The sequence below is a fragment of the Cololabis saira genome, chromosome 16 (genome assembly GCF_033807715.1).
Source record: "Cololabis saira isolate AMF1-May2022 chromosome 16, fColSai1.1, whole genome shotgun sequence".
NCBI lineage: Eukaryota > Metazoa > Chordata > Actinopteri > Beloniformes > Belonidae > Cololabis > Cololabis saira.
Genome location: NC_084602.1, coordinates 30,535,133 through 30,554,547, shown reverse-complemented (window position 1 = coordinate 30,554,547; position 19,415 = coordinate 30,535,133). Strand labels below are relative to the sequence as shown.

Genomic DNA, 19,415 nt, shown 5'->3' with positions numbered 1-19,415 from the left:
GCCCCGTGACCACTAGGGGGCCCCCAAGAGTAAAAAAAAAAAAAAAAAAAAATGTTTTATGTCTGAGTGATGATTCATACATTATCAAAGATGTTATTGTACAAAAACACAATAATTAATATTATTACATAAACAACTACAACATAAGCAACTGTGCGGCGCTTTGACCTTTTATCTATTGCTTCTCTGTGTGGCCAGTAGGGGCAGTTGCTGACTTTACAGAAAAATCTTTCAATTAATATTTTGCAAGTTTGTTAATCTGTTGTCTGCTTTCATGGTCTTAATCACTGTGGATAACAATCTAACTCAAAGTCGGCCATTTTGAATTAATCATGTAATTTTGGCGCAATTTATGCCATTTCCTCGGCCGTTAATGCGGCCCGAACCGTAACGTGCACTCAGGTGTGTTATACATCAAAATGTGCGTCTCGATCCTGCGACGATGCATCACTTTTCTAAAAGCGTTACCGTGGCGATGATAAACGCCAAAAATCGCGCCCCCCCTTCATCTGAATGGTCCATATTTGATAGTTCCTACTTTCTGCCATAACTTTTGAATGGTATGACATACAGAGTCGTGGGTGGTGTCATCGGAATCGGTTTTGAGTCCTTGAACATAATTGGGGCAAATTAGCCCCGCCCCTTCTTCTGATTGGTCGATATTTGATAATCCCTATTTTCTGCCATAACTTTTGAATGGTTTGACATAAAGAGTCGTGGGTGGTGTCATCGGACATGGTTTTGAGTCCTTGACCTTTATTGGTGAAAATTGCACGTGAGGGCCCATTCATCGCTGCTTGCAGCTTATAGTGGGTGTGTGAATTATCAATAATCAGTATTATTGGCAGTAATAGATGGCCCCAAAATGACATTTTTGCTTAGGGGCCCCCATGGAGGTTTGGGCCGGCCCTGCAGGTATAATGGCTTGGGCCGCTGGTGGACGACGGGGGCGCGCCGCGCGCCGCCGCAGGTGGGGAGTCCTGCGCGCTGCCGCGCGGAGCCGCGGCAGCGCGCAGGACTCCCCACCTGCGGCGGCAGAGACGCGGACACACAGACGGCAGCGCTTCTCTTCTCTCCCGCTGCAGATCCAGCTGCTGGAGATACAGCTGCTGGAGATACAGCTGCTGCAGATACAGCTGCTGCTGCTGCTGCTGCAAATACAGCAGATCCAGCTGCTGCTGCTGAGCTGCTTCCAGGATGCGCGCAGCCCCGCTGGATACATGACTTGAGAAACTCCGGGGGAAGAAGTGAGAGCGGGCGAAGAAAAGCTGCTGCTGGCCGGGAGATGAATGTGGCCGGGAAACAGCAACCTGAGCTGATCGAGCGACCCGCCAGCCTCCCGCTTCCAACTTCGGCAAGTCATACCCTCTGATTTAATTTAATTTTCTTCCAGACATGAATCTATATGAATATGAGCGCATCTCTCTTTGCATGCGGACGCGGCTGGTTGGCGTCGGTGCGCACTTAGAGGAACGGGGATGAAGAGAAATCAGACGTCCCTTAACAAAATTGACTTTTTTGTGTTTTCTCACCTCTAAACTAGTAGGATTATATTTATCATTGATATATGAACAATTTTCCCAACCCGTTCGAGCTGCTGCCCATTTCGGCTTTAACATTAAGCCAACTATTGCGCACGCAACTCAGTCAAACGTGCAACATTTCATAAACAGCGCATCTCTTTGAACGTTTCATGGTTAGAAAAATAAAAAAAAATATGCTACAAGTTGAATTTCAGAAGGAAGCCTGTTAAAATGCGATGCTCAGTCCTCAGTCAGATTTGTTGAACTGCTTTGGATGTGGATCTGAAAGCAGCTGTGACACATGAGATGAACAAGATGATGATGTTTTGGTGACTTCATGTCGGACCTGTTCATCTGAAGGCTGTTTTTTCTCTGTGTCTCTGGTCAATATGTCATTAAGTACCACAGTGATGCCTGGTTCCTCTCCTGTATCTGTGTGATGGCCATTGTTACCGTCACGCACTGGACTGTTAAGCCTAAATTATGGTACCGCGTTAAACTGACGCAGAGCTCTGCGTTGTTGTAACGCGGAACCATAAATCAGCTTTAGACACATCCACGGAACTGCTTCATGAAGAGCCATAAAAGTAGTTGGATGTTGTTTTTTGGGGCTGTTTGAACAAGAAGGCAAAATGATCTCTGCTTTTCTAAACAATGCCTCATAATCAGTATGTTGGATGCTTTAAAAAAAAAACATATGTCATTTTTTATCACCAAATCAAACCAGTAAAGGAGTATATCCCCACTTTTATACTCATAATGCTTGATATATAGGTGATATTCATGTTTCCGGATACCTTTCTTTAACTGTCAGTTGTGTGCATTCATGTCAATTTGAAGTACTTGTTTTACTTAATATTGTAGCCTGTGTTTTTATTTCCATTTCCCTTCTAGTCTTCATAGTTGGCACTTGTACAACATTAAGTGTTGTACGCCCATTCATTTTGTTTATTCTCATATTTTCCACTCTCTCTAAATGTCTAATGGGTGAAATGATGCCAAAAGTGTTGTTTTTACAGCGAACAAAAAAAAAAAAACTTGACAACTCCTGCCAACATCTTGCTTTTGAGTGCCGTAAGAAACTGTTTAAGTGGCGTTCAGCCCCCCCAGCCATGACTCTGCAGAACACAACACCTGACGGCGAATGCAAACGTTCAGGGAGGGTTCAGCCCTCAGGCATGCAACGCCGGGCACAGCTCACTCTTTAGTTACAGCCCCCAACATTTACAGATTGTAACGTTACACCTGAAGGCTCTGAAACTGACAACAACTAGTTGCAGACAAAAAAAGAGACGAGATGGAATTTCTCTCTCTCCCTCCTTTTTTTTTCTTTTAAATAGCTGGGAGCTAATTCCAGTTACAAATTATAAACTGGCCTAATTATCTCAGAGCTGTACTTGTTGTTGCACCGCCAGCAGCTTACAGTGCAATAACATCCATTTATAGATCAGAGCTTACAGTTTCTTCTTCTGGGAGGTAGAGTTGGTTGGCGGATGCAACATTAGTCCTGGGGTTGAAACCTGCAGCAACCTGCGGTTAAACATGCTCCCGCTGGCAATGATGGGAAACAAGTGGTGGCCCAGGGATAGCTGGGAACTGGGACAGGCTCCAGTCTCTGTTGAGATTGGGGTTTCCTCCTTCTGGGAATTTATTTACAGTAGTTGGAAACTTTCCATGAGATGAACCAGATTATATGGAGATTGTTGGGAATAATCTGAATGTTTGGCAGAATGCAACCCGAGCCAGTAAAAGGGAGCTTTCATTTAGTCGGGGTGAAGAGATGTATGTTTTAGTGTCATCTTGGTTAAAAAAAGATCAGATTTAATGCTAAATATGTTGCATTTATGCAGCATTCCTCCATCACAAGCCCAGAAAACCTTTCAGTCAACATGTTTCAGCCCAGGAACTGTATCCAGGCCAGCTGAGCTTTATAGACGGTACATGTATAATAACCCTCACAGCCTTGATGCGGCTTCTTTTGTCAGTCAGTTTGCTGTCATTGAACAAGAAGATTGTTTTTTTGATTCAGAATGCTGATTGAGTTAGTCATGGCAAACCCGGGGCTTCCTGGCCAAGTCTGGCCCAACCACCTGATTCTATCTGGCCCCCAAGCGCCTGGAAGGATAATTATGTCCTTGGCGTACAGCTCTGTACTGTTGTAGAGATGTACACGGACCATAATGACATGTCTTAAGATGCATCTTTATTTGGCCATCTGTGTCGTCTGGCATCTACACCGTGGACAGCAGGATCTCAATCTGAGCTATTTCTTACAACAGTAACCGACCAATCCATGTTTGCATAGCCCCTTTCACATAACCTGTGCATCAAAAACGGCTTTGTATCGCACAAGTGTTGACAGTAACTCAAAAATTTACAAAAAAAATGTGAAAGAAAAGAAAAACCTTGTGAGGGGGGTAGGCAATTAGAATAAAGAAGGGAAATAAATACATGTTTCTGCCTAAAGCCAGAGCTTTCCATTAATAGTTAAATGCAGGTAATTGTATGTAATATAATAAAGAAGAAGCACGTAAGTCCTGCAGCTGCTGTAAAAGTTTTGCAGCTGCTGGCTCTTTGATACCAACGATATTGCTGATGTTTAGGGGTCTGATACCCCTGTCTGGTACCCCAGTCTGGTACCCCAGTCTGGTACCCCGGTCTGGTACCCCGGTCTGGTACCCCGGTCTGGTACCCCGGTCTGATGCTCTGGTCTGATATTCTGGTCTGTCCCTAGTCTGGGCTGTGTTTTATTATTCTTTGCTAAATGTAAAAATATTGATTTAATCAAATTTGAATTGATTTCATTTAAATTTTGCAATATGGATTCATAGGTCATGAGATCGGAGTACACAACAAGAGAAACTGAGGGAGTTACTAACATTGCCAGCCAGTTCTCGCCTTGTGCCTTGCAAAGCAGCACCTTTGTGTCCCAGGGACCATATGGCGTCAGGGAAGGTGTTTTCTACTGCGGGCGATGTTGTTACTGCTAAAACGAGCTGCCGAACCCCAGATCATGTCGGTTATCTCCTCTTCCTGCACTAGAATATCCAAATTAGTGAGAAGACTTGAGACTTGAGAGCTTTGTTTACAGTTCAAGTTGAAGCTGTCCAGTTTACAAGCTTGCACCTAAAACCTGTTATTTATGGTGAAGAGAAATATAAAGTATTTTGTAACACAGTCAGCCCATTTTAATTATTTAAAACCAGACTGGATTGAATCAAATCAAATTGAGATTAATTGATTCAGAACGTAATGAATCAAAATCGATTTAGGGAATTGACCACAAAACCTTAAAGGGCACCTACACTTCAAAAGTGGAATATTTGCAAATTGTTCGCCAACTTCCCATAGATAATTTCATTAGTCTCCAGAGAGCCTGGAAATTATATGTCCATTTACAACTCGGTCCTGACTGGGGGTGGGATCGACGTAGGCATAGAAAATTGAATTTTATCCATTAAATTTCCAGTGGTGTGTGTTTTTCCTTGACACAACGATGCTAATGTTGGACTTCAAACGCACACAAATGCCTGGGATATGAGTGATTGGCAGTCACAGATAAATTAGATGGAAGGACTAAAGGGACACCTCTTCCGTTTTAATTATCCCGGGGAACGCTTGGTGCATACCAACAACCATTCCATGGTTTCTGATGGCCAGACGTCTCGGCAGTGATTATCGTGAAGTCTTTTGTGAAACAGCAGATAGGTAAATGAGGTCTGAGTGTTTGAGCAGTCACAGCGGAGGCTCGCTCCTTCCTCCTTGTCTAAACACCGGCAGCATTGTGCCAAACATGTGTGTGTATTAGTTTAGCCGTGTTTGAATTGTATGTCGGAGTGTATTAGTCCTGTGATGGACAAGTGCGATATTTGCCTGCCACTGCATTCTGGGCTGGACGCCATCCCCGACGTACAGTAGCTCCCGCAGCACCATTCTGGTGGCGAGGACTTGGAGAAAAAAGCAGTCTCGGAGACGTTCGCGCCTCAAAATATCTACAAAGTCCCTAGAAATTTGTAGATTAATGTCCAGATCATTTTCACAATAAAAAAAAGGAAAAAGGAAGCTAATATTATAACTAATATTACTTGATCTACATGGGAACAGTGTGCCAGCCTTTCTTTTAGCGCACCGTGCGACTGCCTTGTACTATTTCATATTCAGATTTTGTAATCCTGTCCCTCAAAACTCTCCACTTCATGCTCTGCTCACCTGAACACTGCATTTATTTATCACTCGCATTCACGGCTGCTTGGACAAACGTCTTACCCTGATTTATATATATATATATATATATATATATATATATATATATATATATGTTATATATGTTGTGCCACAGCGTGTGTGTGTGTTTTTTGCTTTTCTCCTCCCACTCTGGCAGTTTTGGCACACTTGTAAAACTTTTTTCACTGTCGAATTATACAAGGATATAATCCAAGAGCGGTATATGATGCTAAAATCTCTGCTTCCGTGTGAACTGGTTCACTTTATGTCCCTTTCCCATTCTTACTGGTGCATCTGGTTCAGTGGATCACGCACCAGCACGGATCACCCAAACCAGTCTAATTACATGCAGAATAAAATCAACATGCTCAGAAATGAAGGAGCGAACCCAGAACACGTGACGTCGGCATGACGCCTGCTGCTCTGTTGGCTGTTATTTTCGACTGGGCTGTTTCATAGCAGTTCAAGAGGGAAAAAGCAAAACGTCCACGGGTTAAAGAAGCCCGAGTGGAAGGAAAAGGGCTCAAATTGGAGAGCTGGTCATTTGTACGAGCAGCAGTGAATCTGAGGTGGAGTGCAGCATCTTGGATACGGGGGAGGAGTTTTGGAGAGAGAACAGTGCAATATTTCAGTGTGAAAACAAGACAGTCTGCTTTTAATAAGAAATAAAAGCTCCAGATAAAAGGAGTGAGAGGCTACCAGCGGGGAAACTGCACCATCACGCATCCCTGTCACTTTGTTAGGGGCCACATGCAGCAGGTCTGGAGATAAATCTTTCAGTGAGCCGTTCAGATTTGCAGGCGGATTGGATCACGACTCTGTGACCTCCCTTTACTTATCTCATTTAGGAAAAGAACTGAAGTGGAAAGTTAAAACTCATCAAAAGAAAAAGCAACTTGGGTGTTTTTCAAGGTTAAAAATTCTCATCAGGAGTTAATATAATTCACCTAGCAGAAAAACTGAGCTGCTAAATCTCCACCAGTACCTTTATCCATGTTTTATCAGAACGTGGATGAAAACCAAACAAACAAAAAGAAAAACTGTTCATCTTGTAAGCATCCACTTCTGAGGAATAATGTAAAAAGCCTACGTCAGGGTTGGCAAACTTTACGAGTTGCTGATCTGAAAATCCCACTTCTGCTGTTTTTCAACTTGATCCTTTTTGTTCCCCAATTAAAAGTGGAAAGTTGAGGTTGAATGTGTCTTTAGGAGGAATACCGAGCAGCACCTATCCTTGTGCTGACTCCCTGCCTTATAGGGTATAATGAGCCCAGCAAATATACTTTATTTTGGGGGGGATTGTTCCAGATAGCAAGTTGATAGTTGGAACCAAACTCCTTTTCTTCTTACTTTGGACTTGTGTTATCGTTGTGGCTAAAAGAAGGCCCAGTAGAATCTGTCCATGGCCCAACCACAGATGAGATCGTTAGTTAGTGACATCATTCTTCAACTTTTGAATTGTGTCAGGGGAAAAAGAAACGTCTCCTTTATGGTCAGTTATTTGACTTCGTCAAGAATTATCTTAAATTCAATGTTTTTTTTTTTTTTTTAAACTTTTACCATTATCCAGTTGTTTAGCTGCCTGGCACTTGTGTGTTTCACGTCTGGATCTTGGAGTTATCCTTGTTTGTTGGGTTGTCTCTGGACCTCAGGTGTTGCAATTGTTGTAGGAGGAGACTGATGTGGGAGTCCAGAATTACTTTGACTGGCTTTTGTGGGAACGGGAGCTCTTGAAAGCTAGAAAACTCTTCCTGAAAGGGAACGCTCATTTCTCCAAACGAAACTGAAACTGCAACTGCAACTTAACAAGGAAAAAATATTTTCTGTCATGCTTTAAAGGGATTGTGACATGAAAAACACATTTTTCTTGATTTTTTTGTGTTTTGTTGGGTGTCTGTACATCAATTACACCCAAAAAACAACGAACTTTTAACATTCAGTGTATTGTGTGCTTTCTGGGATTTTCCGCATAACTATGCAAAAACGGCGCATCTGGTTTGGTGGCGGGCCGTTACGTAACGATCCGCTAAATCACCGCCCCCTCCACCCAGCTCCCTGTCTCCTCTCCTCTCCAGCGCACCATAAAGGCTGATTTATGGTTCCGCGTTACACCGACGCAGAGCCTACGGCGTAGGGTTACGCGGCGACGCGCAACATACGCTGAACCCTACGGCGTAGTCTCTGCGTCGATTTAACGCGGAACCATAAATGAGGCTTAACACGGAGCTGTTTAGAGCCTCTTTTGTTCTAATCACCGGAGGAAAACTGCTAAGAAGACCCGCGGCCACTGACTGGACTTAAGATAAGGGGACACTGCTGCTTGCATGCCTTTATTTTTATGATTGTTTGCTGTGGTTCGCCCTCCTGCTTTTCCGTGCATGCTTCGCCTGTCGCTCCCGGCTTAACTCTCCGACGCCGCTGTGAGCGTATGGCTGGAGGAGGAGGAGGTTTGGAGGAGGAGCGGAGCAATGATTGACAGGAAAGGGGGGAAAGGAAGCATTTTTCACGGCGCAAAAAAACACTGTAATAAAAAGCCAGGAAAAGAGTACTAGAGTGAAGTTTTTCTTGTTACACTCTTTTAGACACATTTGAGGGATGTTGGCCAAGACTTTTAATAGTGTTAAAAGCATGTTAAAAATGATGTCACAATACCTTTAAAGGAGCATGAGGCTCCTTTTAAGAAATGAGACTCATTAGCGCCACCCTTCACCACGACAGCCGTTGGGGGTACTGCAGCCAACAGCGAAGCCGGCACGAGAGAACGGGGAGAACGCACATGCAGGGTCATGTGACGTCACATCCGCAGGACAGCGCGGGAAATTCCGGTCACAATTGCAGCACATTTTGCAGCACACAGCCTGTTCAAGGCAACGGAGAGATACACTAGAGGGCTCATTATTTTTGGTTTGGAACGCTTCATCTGACATTATTACTAGAAAACTTAAAACATATACGCATTTATTTCATAAATCCTGCCTCAAGTTCCTTTTAAAGTGCTTATATCCTCACGCAGAAGAGGATGGAGTTCAGTGTGTTGACTGATAATATCAGTTAAAACAGAGGAGAACGAGCACTACGCTTTTGAATAGTTACCTGCTGATTGCATTTGTGTTTTTGATTGCATAACATGTGTGTTTGTGCGTGCAATGAGCTGGGACAGGCTCCAGCAGACCCTGTGACCCTGTAGCAGCGGACTCATGCCTGGTCCTCGAGACCCATGGTCCTGCACGTTTTAGATGATTCTAATTATGGTCATCACCAACTTGTCATCAAGGTCTACACACCTCTATTTATAGTTATGACCGATACAGTCATCTGTATCAGGGTAAAGCAGGAAAACATGGAACACATGCTCGACGGTGGCTCTCAAGGACCAGGAGTGAAGACGGATGGACGGATGGATGGATGGATGGACGGATGGATGGATGGATGGATGGATGGATGGATGGATGGCGACCTTGTGGGGGTCACAATTTACATATCTACAACTACATTATATAAAAAAATAGTTAGGGGAAAGCAACGTTCCTATTGGATATTGTCCACTCGGTTCATAGAACAACACAGTTTGTGTAAGATAAGAGTTATATTATTAAACATACTTGACTTTTGTCACAACACCTGGGGCCTCATGTACTAAGAGTGCGTGGATTTCAACGTGAAACCGTGCATGAAATTTACACGTACGCAAAAAAAAAATTCAGATGTTCAAAACTGTGCGTACGCCCAAATCCAAGCAGGTTGCTCTGTACATCACAAGCAGAGATCCAGAAGGATCCTCTTGGTACCTGAACCAGCAGATGGTCTAGTCTTAGTCCTGGACCAGCAGATCCGTCTGGTCCCTGAAGACTCACTCCCGATCCTGCCATCAGCAGGTTCCTCTAACGGAGCCAAAGATCCATCGGGATTTGCGGGTTCCATCGTTGAGCTCCTGCCTTTAGTTGTTTGTTCAGATCATGTGGTTGATTGTGAGATTGTTGCAGCTCCACTCTTGTGTAACTTATCTGGTGATTTGGGGCTCGATCAGGTTTTTCTGGCCCCGATCCGATTCAGAGTCATTTGATTTTGAGTATCTACCGATACCGAGTCCCGATCCGATACTTTTGTAACACAATGCATGTAACAAATGCAAAAAAAACAAAACAGATCCAGTCACCATATTTTATCATTTAGCACTTAAACAGAGAAGTTCTCTTTAAGGTAACTTGAACAATCAAGTAATAATAGTGCAACTATTAACTGGTAAAAAATAGTGCAAATTTAAACATAAATTTCAATGAAATAAAAACAGCAGCTCAACTTAAAATATCCAGCAGGCATGTAAACACATAAGCCAATAAACGTGCAACAGTGTCATAAAGTAAGGCCAGCAATGTGCTTTTTAGACTGTAGTCTTATTTCTTACTGTCCCTAAGAAATAAAATGTTTGTGTTTTATGTGACCGTCAATCTTCCTCGCGGTCTCCAGGGTGTCCATCAAGCTGCCCTCGTGCATGCAAAGTCCGCTTTCAGTCACCGTTGTAACTTAACTTTTATTTATCTGCCTCCGCTGTAACGCTGCTGTGAACATGCATAGACAACCACAAACAACTTTATTGATCTCACCTTACTTGACACAGTCCACACTCCGCACCCCCACCTCACCCACAGCTTTCTTCATATTAGCAGCATTGTCGCGCAAAATTAGTTGCTTGCTGATACACCAGTTGTTTAGCATCGTTTGTTTGATGCGCTGATCAAAATAATGAGAATAAAATATATATCCGATCCCTGATCGGGATGCAATGTCCGATTTCTAGCAAGTCTTGAATGGATCGGAACGGGACATCAGTATTCATGATCTCTCTTTTTTTGTTCGTGGTGATGAATTGATGTTGCTGACATGCTCACAGTGTCAGTGCAGGTGGAGATTGCATTGCAGCTTGAGTGGGGAATTAGGTAGAGTTGGGCCGGTCCCTGGAAGCCGTACAGTACATCAGTTTACCTGCAAACACAGGCAAGCTTCTTGCATCACTGGGACTGCAGATACTAATTCCTGTTAGTGCGTGTAGGTGTTAAAACATGGCACGGAAGTTACGCCGAAAAGCGTAACTTCCGTGAAAAATCTCGACAAGGTGACTATTGTGTTGTGCTGTTACTGGTTCTCACGCTGCCATCAGGAATCTTTTACCAGGCTTCAGTTCAGGAACGTATCGGGCTGCTGTTTCTCTTTCTCCCACCAACAACTCGGGGTCATGTTAGCGGGAGAAAGCCAAATGTCAACTTTGAACTACAGTAGTTGCCCCTCTCCTGGGAAGCACAAATGAAGGCTTCCTTGATCAACACAATGCCGGCAAATCTATGAAATATTGACTGTCCTGAATTTTCAACGATTTAATAATTATTCACATGCAGTCTCACAAGATTGCACTGATTGTTTTAGATATTGATTTGCTGCTCGACATGACCTTTAGAGGTAAAAGCTTGCAAGGACGTCTAAAAACTGGATAAGTGCAAATGGGACTGAAAGACAGCGATGCTTTTATTATCATCAGACAATCAAATCCCAGCTCTTCTCTTTCTAAAGCCGTTTGAAAACCCCGGACAGTTCTGAGCGCGGCGTGTAAAACCCCAACCCCATGTGGTCGACCCATCCTGATTCACTTGGCAGGCGCCGCCGCGAAGGCATAATCGCATCCAAGTAGGGTGTGAAAGTCCATTCGTTTATATTTAGCTATACATCATATTTGAACCGAACCACATGAGCCCTTGGTCTAACTTTTCCATTTTCCCATCACTACTTAGGTAATTGGAAACAACTTGCAACAAGCAGACTTCATACCATTAAAATTAAAAAGGATATATTTAGTCTGGTGCTCAGTTTTCTTCCCGCTGCTGCAGTGGCTCTTCAGAACGAGTGGTGTAATTTAGTGAAACGAGACACGCTGACATGTGGCGCATGTCGGACTCCTTCAAGCATTTCCTCCGCGTGCTGCATTAAAGGTTTAGTGATTCTGTACAGAATGATTATATCATAGATATGTTTCCCTGTTGGATGGCTCCACTTTTTCACGCTCTTCTTCTTCTCGTGGCGGAGGAGAGGAACATGCAGAACCCATGAGAGCTGTGAGTCAGGCCAAAGGGCAGACTTTGGCATTGCATCATAAATTAGTCTTTTTTGGGGGGAATGGGGGGGGTTGTAATTGGTCCCTTAAGGAAATGAGAAAACACATATATAATGCATCGTATGCATCGTGTGCATGGTCTATATTCCATTATTCAAGTTACTAAACAAGCTGGTAGTTGTTAAATCATAGTCTTAATTAGGTTAGATGGTACAGTAACTTCTGAAGCCGTCTACATCCTGGTACAGTACAGCGAGTGTCGGTGATGGTTTATGCCATCTTCAAAACAAACAAAAGGAAACTCGATCTGTGCTGCACACCCACACTACTGCATTAGCATTTCTTCCTGTATTTCTGCAAGGAAGTAAACGTGCACGTTTTCATGCCCTCATTCATGTCTGAGTGAGTCTTACAGATATGTAGACACATATGGAACTCTTGACTCACAACTACGAGAAAAGCACACTTCACAAATGGTGTAAAATAGTAGTGCTGCATCTGACAGTTGTCCTTAAAGATGGAAAGGTGCTGTATGACAGTCTCGTAGCAAACGTGTTCCCCAAAACACCCCTAAATTATTCCTCATCCTGTTTCATCATGACAGACACCTCCATGCTTGACGTCTTGGCTTCATTAAGAATTTACTGTATTTGTCTTAGTCTGCGCTCTAAAGGAGAGAGGGAGAAATCAGACACAATTTCTCTTCACACCCAAGAGTCATTTCCTAAGATCTGAAAAAACCTTTAGTGTAATTTCTGTCGTCGTTTTTTTTAAAGCGCACTTAGACTGGACTGAAACTGTTTAAAGCTTTCGATCGTGTTGTTTGTCCAATAAAGCTCTGCGAGATGAGCCTGTTCAAACAAAGTGTGTGCCAGAGAGAGGAGGTGCGTCACGTCGGTCCGATTCCCCGCAGAGTGGCTCCGTGCGGAGGAATGAACGAGGATGATTGCAGCGCAGCAATCTTGTCAGCTCCTTTCATTTGCAGAAAGCTCGTTCGTGGGGGGAGTTTATTGACCTTCCATGTTATCGGGACACAGTGTGGTGCTATGTGCACCGGACGCACTCGCGCATGGATACATGCTTTTAATTAGCCTGATTCACCTAAAAAAAGCCATTTAAAAGATTTCTGAAATGACACTTTTTGCGATTTGCAGTGAAAACCAGTCAATACAGACTCAGTTGCTCTCTGAAAATAGTAACCCTAGTTACTATTTTCAGACTTTTGATACAAATGTCTCAATCAAATAAAAATAAAAATAATTTGACATTTTGAAAAACATTCAGTTGCTCCCCGGCCGAGAGCTGGAATAACGTCCGTCATGCTTCTGGAGCTGAAGCTCGGGGCAGCTGAGCTACGCTCAAAACTGAAAATGCTCAATTTTTTGAGTTATTCTGTTTGACAGATTCTGGTTTCCTTAAGTCTGACCTGCCAATTTGAACTCTGGCCGATCCAATCTTCCAGGGACGACGAGGAGCTGTGAAGTGGAAGCTCTCACTCTTAACCCCCCCTGACCCCTCACAGACATTACTGATATTATTTGAGCCACCTGCTTGTGGGAGATGAATTCTTTTCTTCTGGGGATCCATCCGAGGACACTTCAGTGTGCGAGTCCACAGATGGGTCTCTTTGTGCGTAAAATACAATGCTGGGGTCTTTTGCCGTTACATCAAATGCACCACTGTCTGATCCAATCACCCCGTTATCATGGAATCAAGTATCCCTTAAGATGCAGACGAGTCAAACTCTTTAAGCCTCATCAGAAATGACCTCAGCCGTAATTTTATATGCGAGAAGGAAACAGCAACAAGACAAACAAGGGCAACAAAAGAAAAGAGGGCGTGACCCACCTGTCAAATCTGACAGGTGGGTCACACCCCCTTTTAACATTAGCTGATAAATGGCGGGTCACACACACAATCTTGTGACTGATGAAGGTGAAAAGAATCGCCGAAACATGTCAGGTATTTAAAAAACTAAATATTCTTGTCCGACAGAGAGAATCAGCAAGTTAAAGCTGCGGGGGGGGGGGGGGGTGACACCCGCTGCTAGTCTGAAACGAGAAAAACACAGATAAATGCGCAACGGGCACACAAGTCTTTGAAATCTTGTTACAACCAAAAACGTAATAATGGCCAATAACGTAATAACTGCCAATAACGTAATAATTTTGGCCATTTCAAATGTTATAAAGCCAATAGTGTAATAATGTGCCAATAATGTAATAAAACTTTTGAGCCAATAACGTAATAACTTTTTGCCGATAATGTAATAAGGCATTACATTATTGGCTGGTTATTACGTTATTGGCCTGGTATTAAAAAATTATTACAAAATTATTACATTATCGGCAAAAAGTTATTACATTATTGACTCAAAAGTTTTATTACATTATTGGCACATTATTACATTATTGGCTTTATTACATTTGAAATGGCCAAAATTATTACATTATTGGCAGTTATTACGTTATTGGCCGTTATTACGTTTTTGGTTGTAACAAATCTGTAAGAGAAAAAACAAACAAACAGACACAAGAACAGGCAGAGACACAAACAGCAACCATTCCAGGTCCCTGAGACTTAATCAAAACTAGGCTACTGCCATTATCTGTCCCCCAAAGCTGCAGAGTGAGCATGCAGGTGAGTGAGCAGGTGTGTATGTCTGTGTAACTGTGTGTGTGTAAAGTCTGAAGCCTGAACTGTAACTATAGTGGAGGAGGGAGGGCAAAACCCCGCCACCCGAGAGACCAGAAGCCGACAAGGAAGAAGTAGCAATAAGTAGCAATAAGAAGTAGCATTCCAGTGACAGTCTCCTCTAGTTGTATTCTCTCCTCTCAGCCTTGGTTATGTTCAGCAGGGTGATGCTCCTTTAGCTGCTGGGCTGAGTTTGTTTGTCTCACATATTTTGCTTGTGGACCAGTTGGCCAAAGCCGGGACAGATTGCTGGCTGAGGGTTTCTGTCCTCTGTTTCTGTGAGTACTTTGTCAGGATGCACTTGAACTGGGGTTTCTCGCGTTTACTGACCCCCTCCCACATGAACACAACTATCTATCCATTCATTTCAAAGGAAAAAACAAATCCCACCAATGTCAGCTGATGGCTGATCTACTTAGAAGTCAAAAATGAGCTTCCGATCTCCAGCTGAGAGGTTTGTGCACCTCGGGTACGAGCGTGCTGCACGGCTGTCAGGAGCGGCTGTACCTTCATCCAGCAAGTCTGAGTCATAAGCTGCAGTTTTAAAAGATGATTTAAATGCCCGTACAGACAGGCCCCTGCTATAATGAATATAATCAATCACTGTCAATTAAATAACTTCTCTGAATAGAAGTTCTGAGGAAGAAAAGTCTGTACTCCGGTACTGAAGGATGACCTGCCAGAAGCCATGTGTGGACAAACGAGTGCTGCTTTCAGATTTAAAATGTCCGATTACATTCAGCATTTCAGCTGCATCCCTGGGTCGTATACTTATTGATCTCTTTACTTATTTATTTTTTTTGCTGAAAAAGGCCTTCAATAATTTTAACCTTTTCTCTCCTGCAAAGCTGCAAGGCACCCGTGCATGTTAGTGTTTGCACACAAGAGAGAACTCGGATGCAGCCTGGCCTGTTTCTTACATGTGTAGGATGGTGAAAATGCAAAGTAAGACATGGAATACAGTATATTTGCTTGCACATTAACTGTGGAAATCAGGGTCTGCATATTAATCGTTGCAGATTAATGATAATACGCCCTTCAAAGCCGGCATTAAAGCGCTGCCTCTTTTGGCGTCTGTGCTTGGATTCTTATTTATTTTTGATTCCTTCGTTACTCCCAGTCATCCACGTGGACCTCCCAGCTCACACAGCCTCTGGGTAGTTTTGGTTGACCTTAAAAAACGAAGAAGAGCAAGCTGAAAAGAGCAGAGAGGTTTTCCTTTCATCTTCCGTTCCAGATATGAGCCCGATTTTTAAAATGTGAAGATCTGTAAAGGATCTGGATGCTGACGCATCTCCTTTTCACATGGAGAGAGTTTCTGACTGGTTGAAAAAAGAGATGTTTTTGTGCAGATGAGGCTTTGTGTCGCCCCCCCTGGGCATTAATCTGAATGTATTTAAGATGTGGCTAAAGTCTGTAGAAGGATGTCACCAGACCAGCCCTGCAGACGCTTGCTCTCCCTGCCTCACGTCCCTCTGCCTCGCCCTGCATGTGAACCAACATATAAATACACCCTAAAGCAAAACACAGACACTGCCAAAAGCAATTTTTTTTAGATGGAATTGTATTTGGGAAACATAAACATGGGAGAAAACAAAAAAGGTTGTCCTCTTTGGTATGATGGAGTGATAATATGATGCTGCAGTTTCTGATGGATTGTGCTGTGCGTTTCGCTACATTATACATTTCATGTACAGGTTGTAATGACTGACGAAGGCTTCCTGTGATTGAGCTGGGCCGAGAAAGAAATGTGCACTTAGGTATTTTTTTGTGTCTGAGACTTGACAGTTGTGGTTCATGTCAAGGTTATCAGTGTCTGGAAAGTTTAGCTTCCTCTGGAGCCGGAGCAAACTCAAATGTCATCTCCTCGTCTGACGGAGAGATCGAGGTGACAGAAATGTCTCCGAGATGTGCAGATAAACTCTTCATGAAATCAAATATTGGACCTCGACGTGTTCAGTGTTTTGCATGCAAAGAGCCTGAAGTGTCAATCAAAGTGATCGCGATAAAGTCAATCTTGATCTTTTTAAATCAGCTTTGTCTGCTCCGGCGGAGTAGTTGACCCTGTTGACTGTGGTTTTAAATATGATTTATCTGAATATATTAAATCAAACTTAGATGAGCGTATTAAAAGGACAGCTGGTTTCAGTAGAATCCTGCACTTAACCCGAGTACGCCCTTATATATATGGAGCTACTGAAGAAGGGGAGCTTTATACGTTGTGAGGTCCATCCACGTTTCATTTTCCTTTTTTTTTTCCAGACTTTGCCTTAATCTTCTTGTCCCTGCCAGAATTTATATCCTTATAACTTTAATCGTCTTTCTCTGCCGTCGCCTCCTCTAGCACCGCCGTGAGATTTACAGTTCAGAGCAAAATATCTTAAACATTTTAACTGGAGTATCATGGTATTTGCACGCATTCGGCGTCCCCAGAGATTTTTAATAAGTTTGACTGCCTGACTTATCATCTGGAGCCATCTGCAGTTGCTGCCAGGTTATTTATTGTTGCCAGGTCACATGCTTGTTGCAAAGCATCTTTTTCTCTCTCGACGTCATTAAAACCAGCTCAACTTTCACCACCGAACTCACACTAACATGTCAGGCCGCATTTATAAAAATGCTCTTTTATTCCATGATAAATGACTTCTACATAAATATCTGTGCTCAAATGGATATTTCCTGGGAATGTTTTAAAGGTGTACAAAGGGAAAGATTGGAAATGGCAACATCTAAAAAGTCCTCAATGGAGTTTCATATTTGAGGTGTTTTTTTTTTTTCTCATTTTCCTTTTTTGAAAGAAATCTTTCAGTATGATAAGCTGAAAGGTTTAATGAGAAGTTATGATATGGGTTTATTTGATCTGCATAAATGGTTAAGTTGTTTCTGCTCGCAGAGAACAAACATGACCAATAATTGCTGATGTGGAGCAATTAGACATTTTCCCACTGATGAGTTTCTACAGATGTCTACATTATTTATATCAAAAGCAGCTTCTTTTGTGTCTTCCCTTTTCTTGTTTCCTCTGAGTAACGTTCCCACAGCTTATCGCAGCCATATGCAAAATGAGGACAAAGCTTAATTTACTCGCTCCAATTCAGTTCATGAAAATGAATCTGATGTGTAATTTCTATGAATTGAAATATCAAAAGTTTAAATTGGATCTGCAACTGTTGACTATCCACAACTGACACAGAGGTTGTGCCTGTGCTTGAGTCATTTAACCTATAGGTATTTGGAAATGTAGATATGGTTGGATTCAGGAGTATTTTTATTGTAGTTTTTAGGATTTTTGCCTTTTTTTTTATGCAGCACATCAAGGGATTTTTCTCAATAATACAGCATTTAACATGCATCAAAAGTGTTACAGCCATGTCGAGCACAGAACCCCCGTGTATTATTCTGTGGAGTACATCCACAACTTCAGAAGTGTGTTGCAGAAGGGAAACTGCAGCCGACATTAAAAGTAAGTGATTGACAAACACAAGATCGTGGCTCTGGGAATTACGTTCTCCTTTAATTTTGAAGCCCTTCTTCATTAAGCTGATTCAAAGTTCACCAGAGACTTGTGCACGCTTCTGCACCCCATACATATGCAACAGGAAAATGCATTTCAAGCCAAGACTTTGGGAGGAGAAAGTAACATTACATAAAGAGCTATTTAGTCATGATCTTCTGCTCAAGTCAGACTTTAGACTCTTCAAAATGGGCTATTATATAATACATCTGAATTATGTGTATTCCCTCACTGGGATGCTTCAAATTAGTTTATTCAACCCTGTGAAAAAGTTGTGCAGTGCCAGGTAAATTGCACAAAATGTGTCAACATTTCCTGTTTTGAGCTGCAGGATTTGGGAGTATTTAGAATTCAACTAACCCGAATCTGATCCCAGATCGAAACTGAACCTTTGAAAGTCTGAATAATTTTCTGCTGTTAGGCCACGACTCCTTTATGACCGGCCTTAAAGTGGGGATACACATAAAAGCTACAGATTAGTTTTAGATGTGTAAATGTTACATCTTCACAGGGAGAATGTGCTCTGCTCTGAAGTTCAGGCGTTCATGGTTTCGCTTCATTTTCTGAACCGGGAAAAGTCCCACGTGACAAAAGCGGCTCTTAGCTTCACTTTTTTTCTTTGTTCGTTAGTGTCTGTCCGTCCGTCCGTCCGTCCGTCCGTCCGTACAAAATAATTAATGGATACATCATGAAGTTGAGGGATTTGGACCTTCCTCCCTAAATTGTGCTTTGCTAAAGTAAGTTCTCACTCTGCCGCCTCCTTAAACTGTAAAAATGTTCCCACTGCCACTGGAGCCACAGCTGTGATCCTTTAGTAACACTAAACACTGATCATCAGAGCAAATGGTTTGGGCTGTTTGCAGCCACTGTTTCACACAATTTAGAGGCACAAATTATATATCAATAGAATGTATTGTTTTTCATTTCATTTCCTGCTGTAGTAATACGGTTGGGGTGAGTGGAACAAGCGTCCCGACTGTTTCACAAATGTGTCATTTCTTTCTGCTCTAAGTTGTTGTCTGTTAGACATCAAAGGCAATAAAAGAAGCTGTTCTGAAAAGATCTGGTCATGTGACCACTTCTGAACTGGCAATTCAGTGGTTTCAGAGAAGAACGGTTTTGTCTTCCTCTCGATTATTTCCATTTCTGATGAAATAGTGTAATCTTAGTGATCAGAATATGACAAGAGGGTAAAATAACTGTCACGCCTAACGGTATGCTGCGCTGTTGAAAGGCGGAAGATGGTCATTGATGGACTCAAATTGCCATTCATTTGCAAACTCCGTTTTAGGTTGCAGAAGATATGCAAATATGAAACACAATTGCTTGTAGTTTATGTAAAGATTCAGACATGATG

At 42.6% G+C, this 19,415-nt stretch overlaps 1 protein-coding gene across 2 annotated transcripts in view; it reads left to right on the top strand.

Moving 5' to 3' along the window:
- The first annotated feature begins 1,057 nt into the window (after positions 1–1,057).
- The window catches only part of sntg2 (syntrophin, gamma 2), a 130,770-nt gene continuing 112,412 nt past the window's right edge, over positions 1,058–19,415 (top strand). For both annotated transcript variants that reach the window (XM_061743582.1, XM_061743581.1), the window contains exon 1: positions 1,058–1,354. In XM_061743582.1, coding sequence (XP_061599566.1) covers positions 1,286–1,354 — 69 coding nt within the window. In that variant the 5' untranslated portion in view covers positions 1,058–1,285. The remainder of the gene's footprint in view (positions 1,355–19,415) is intronic.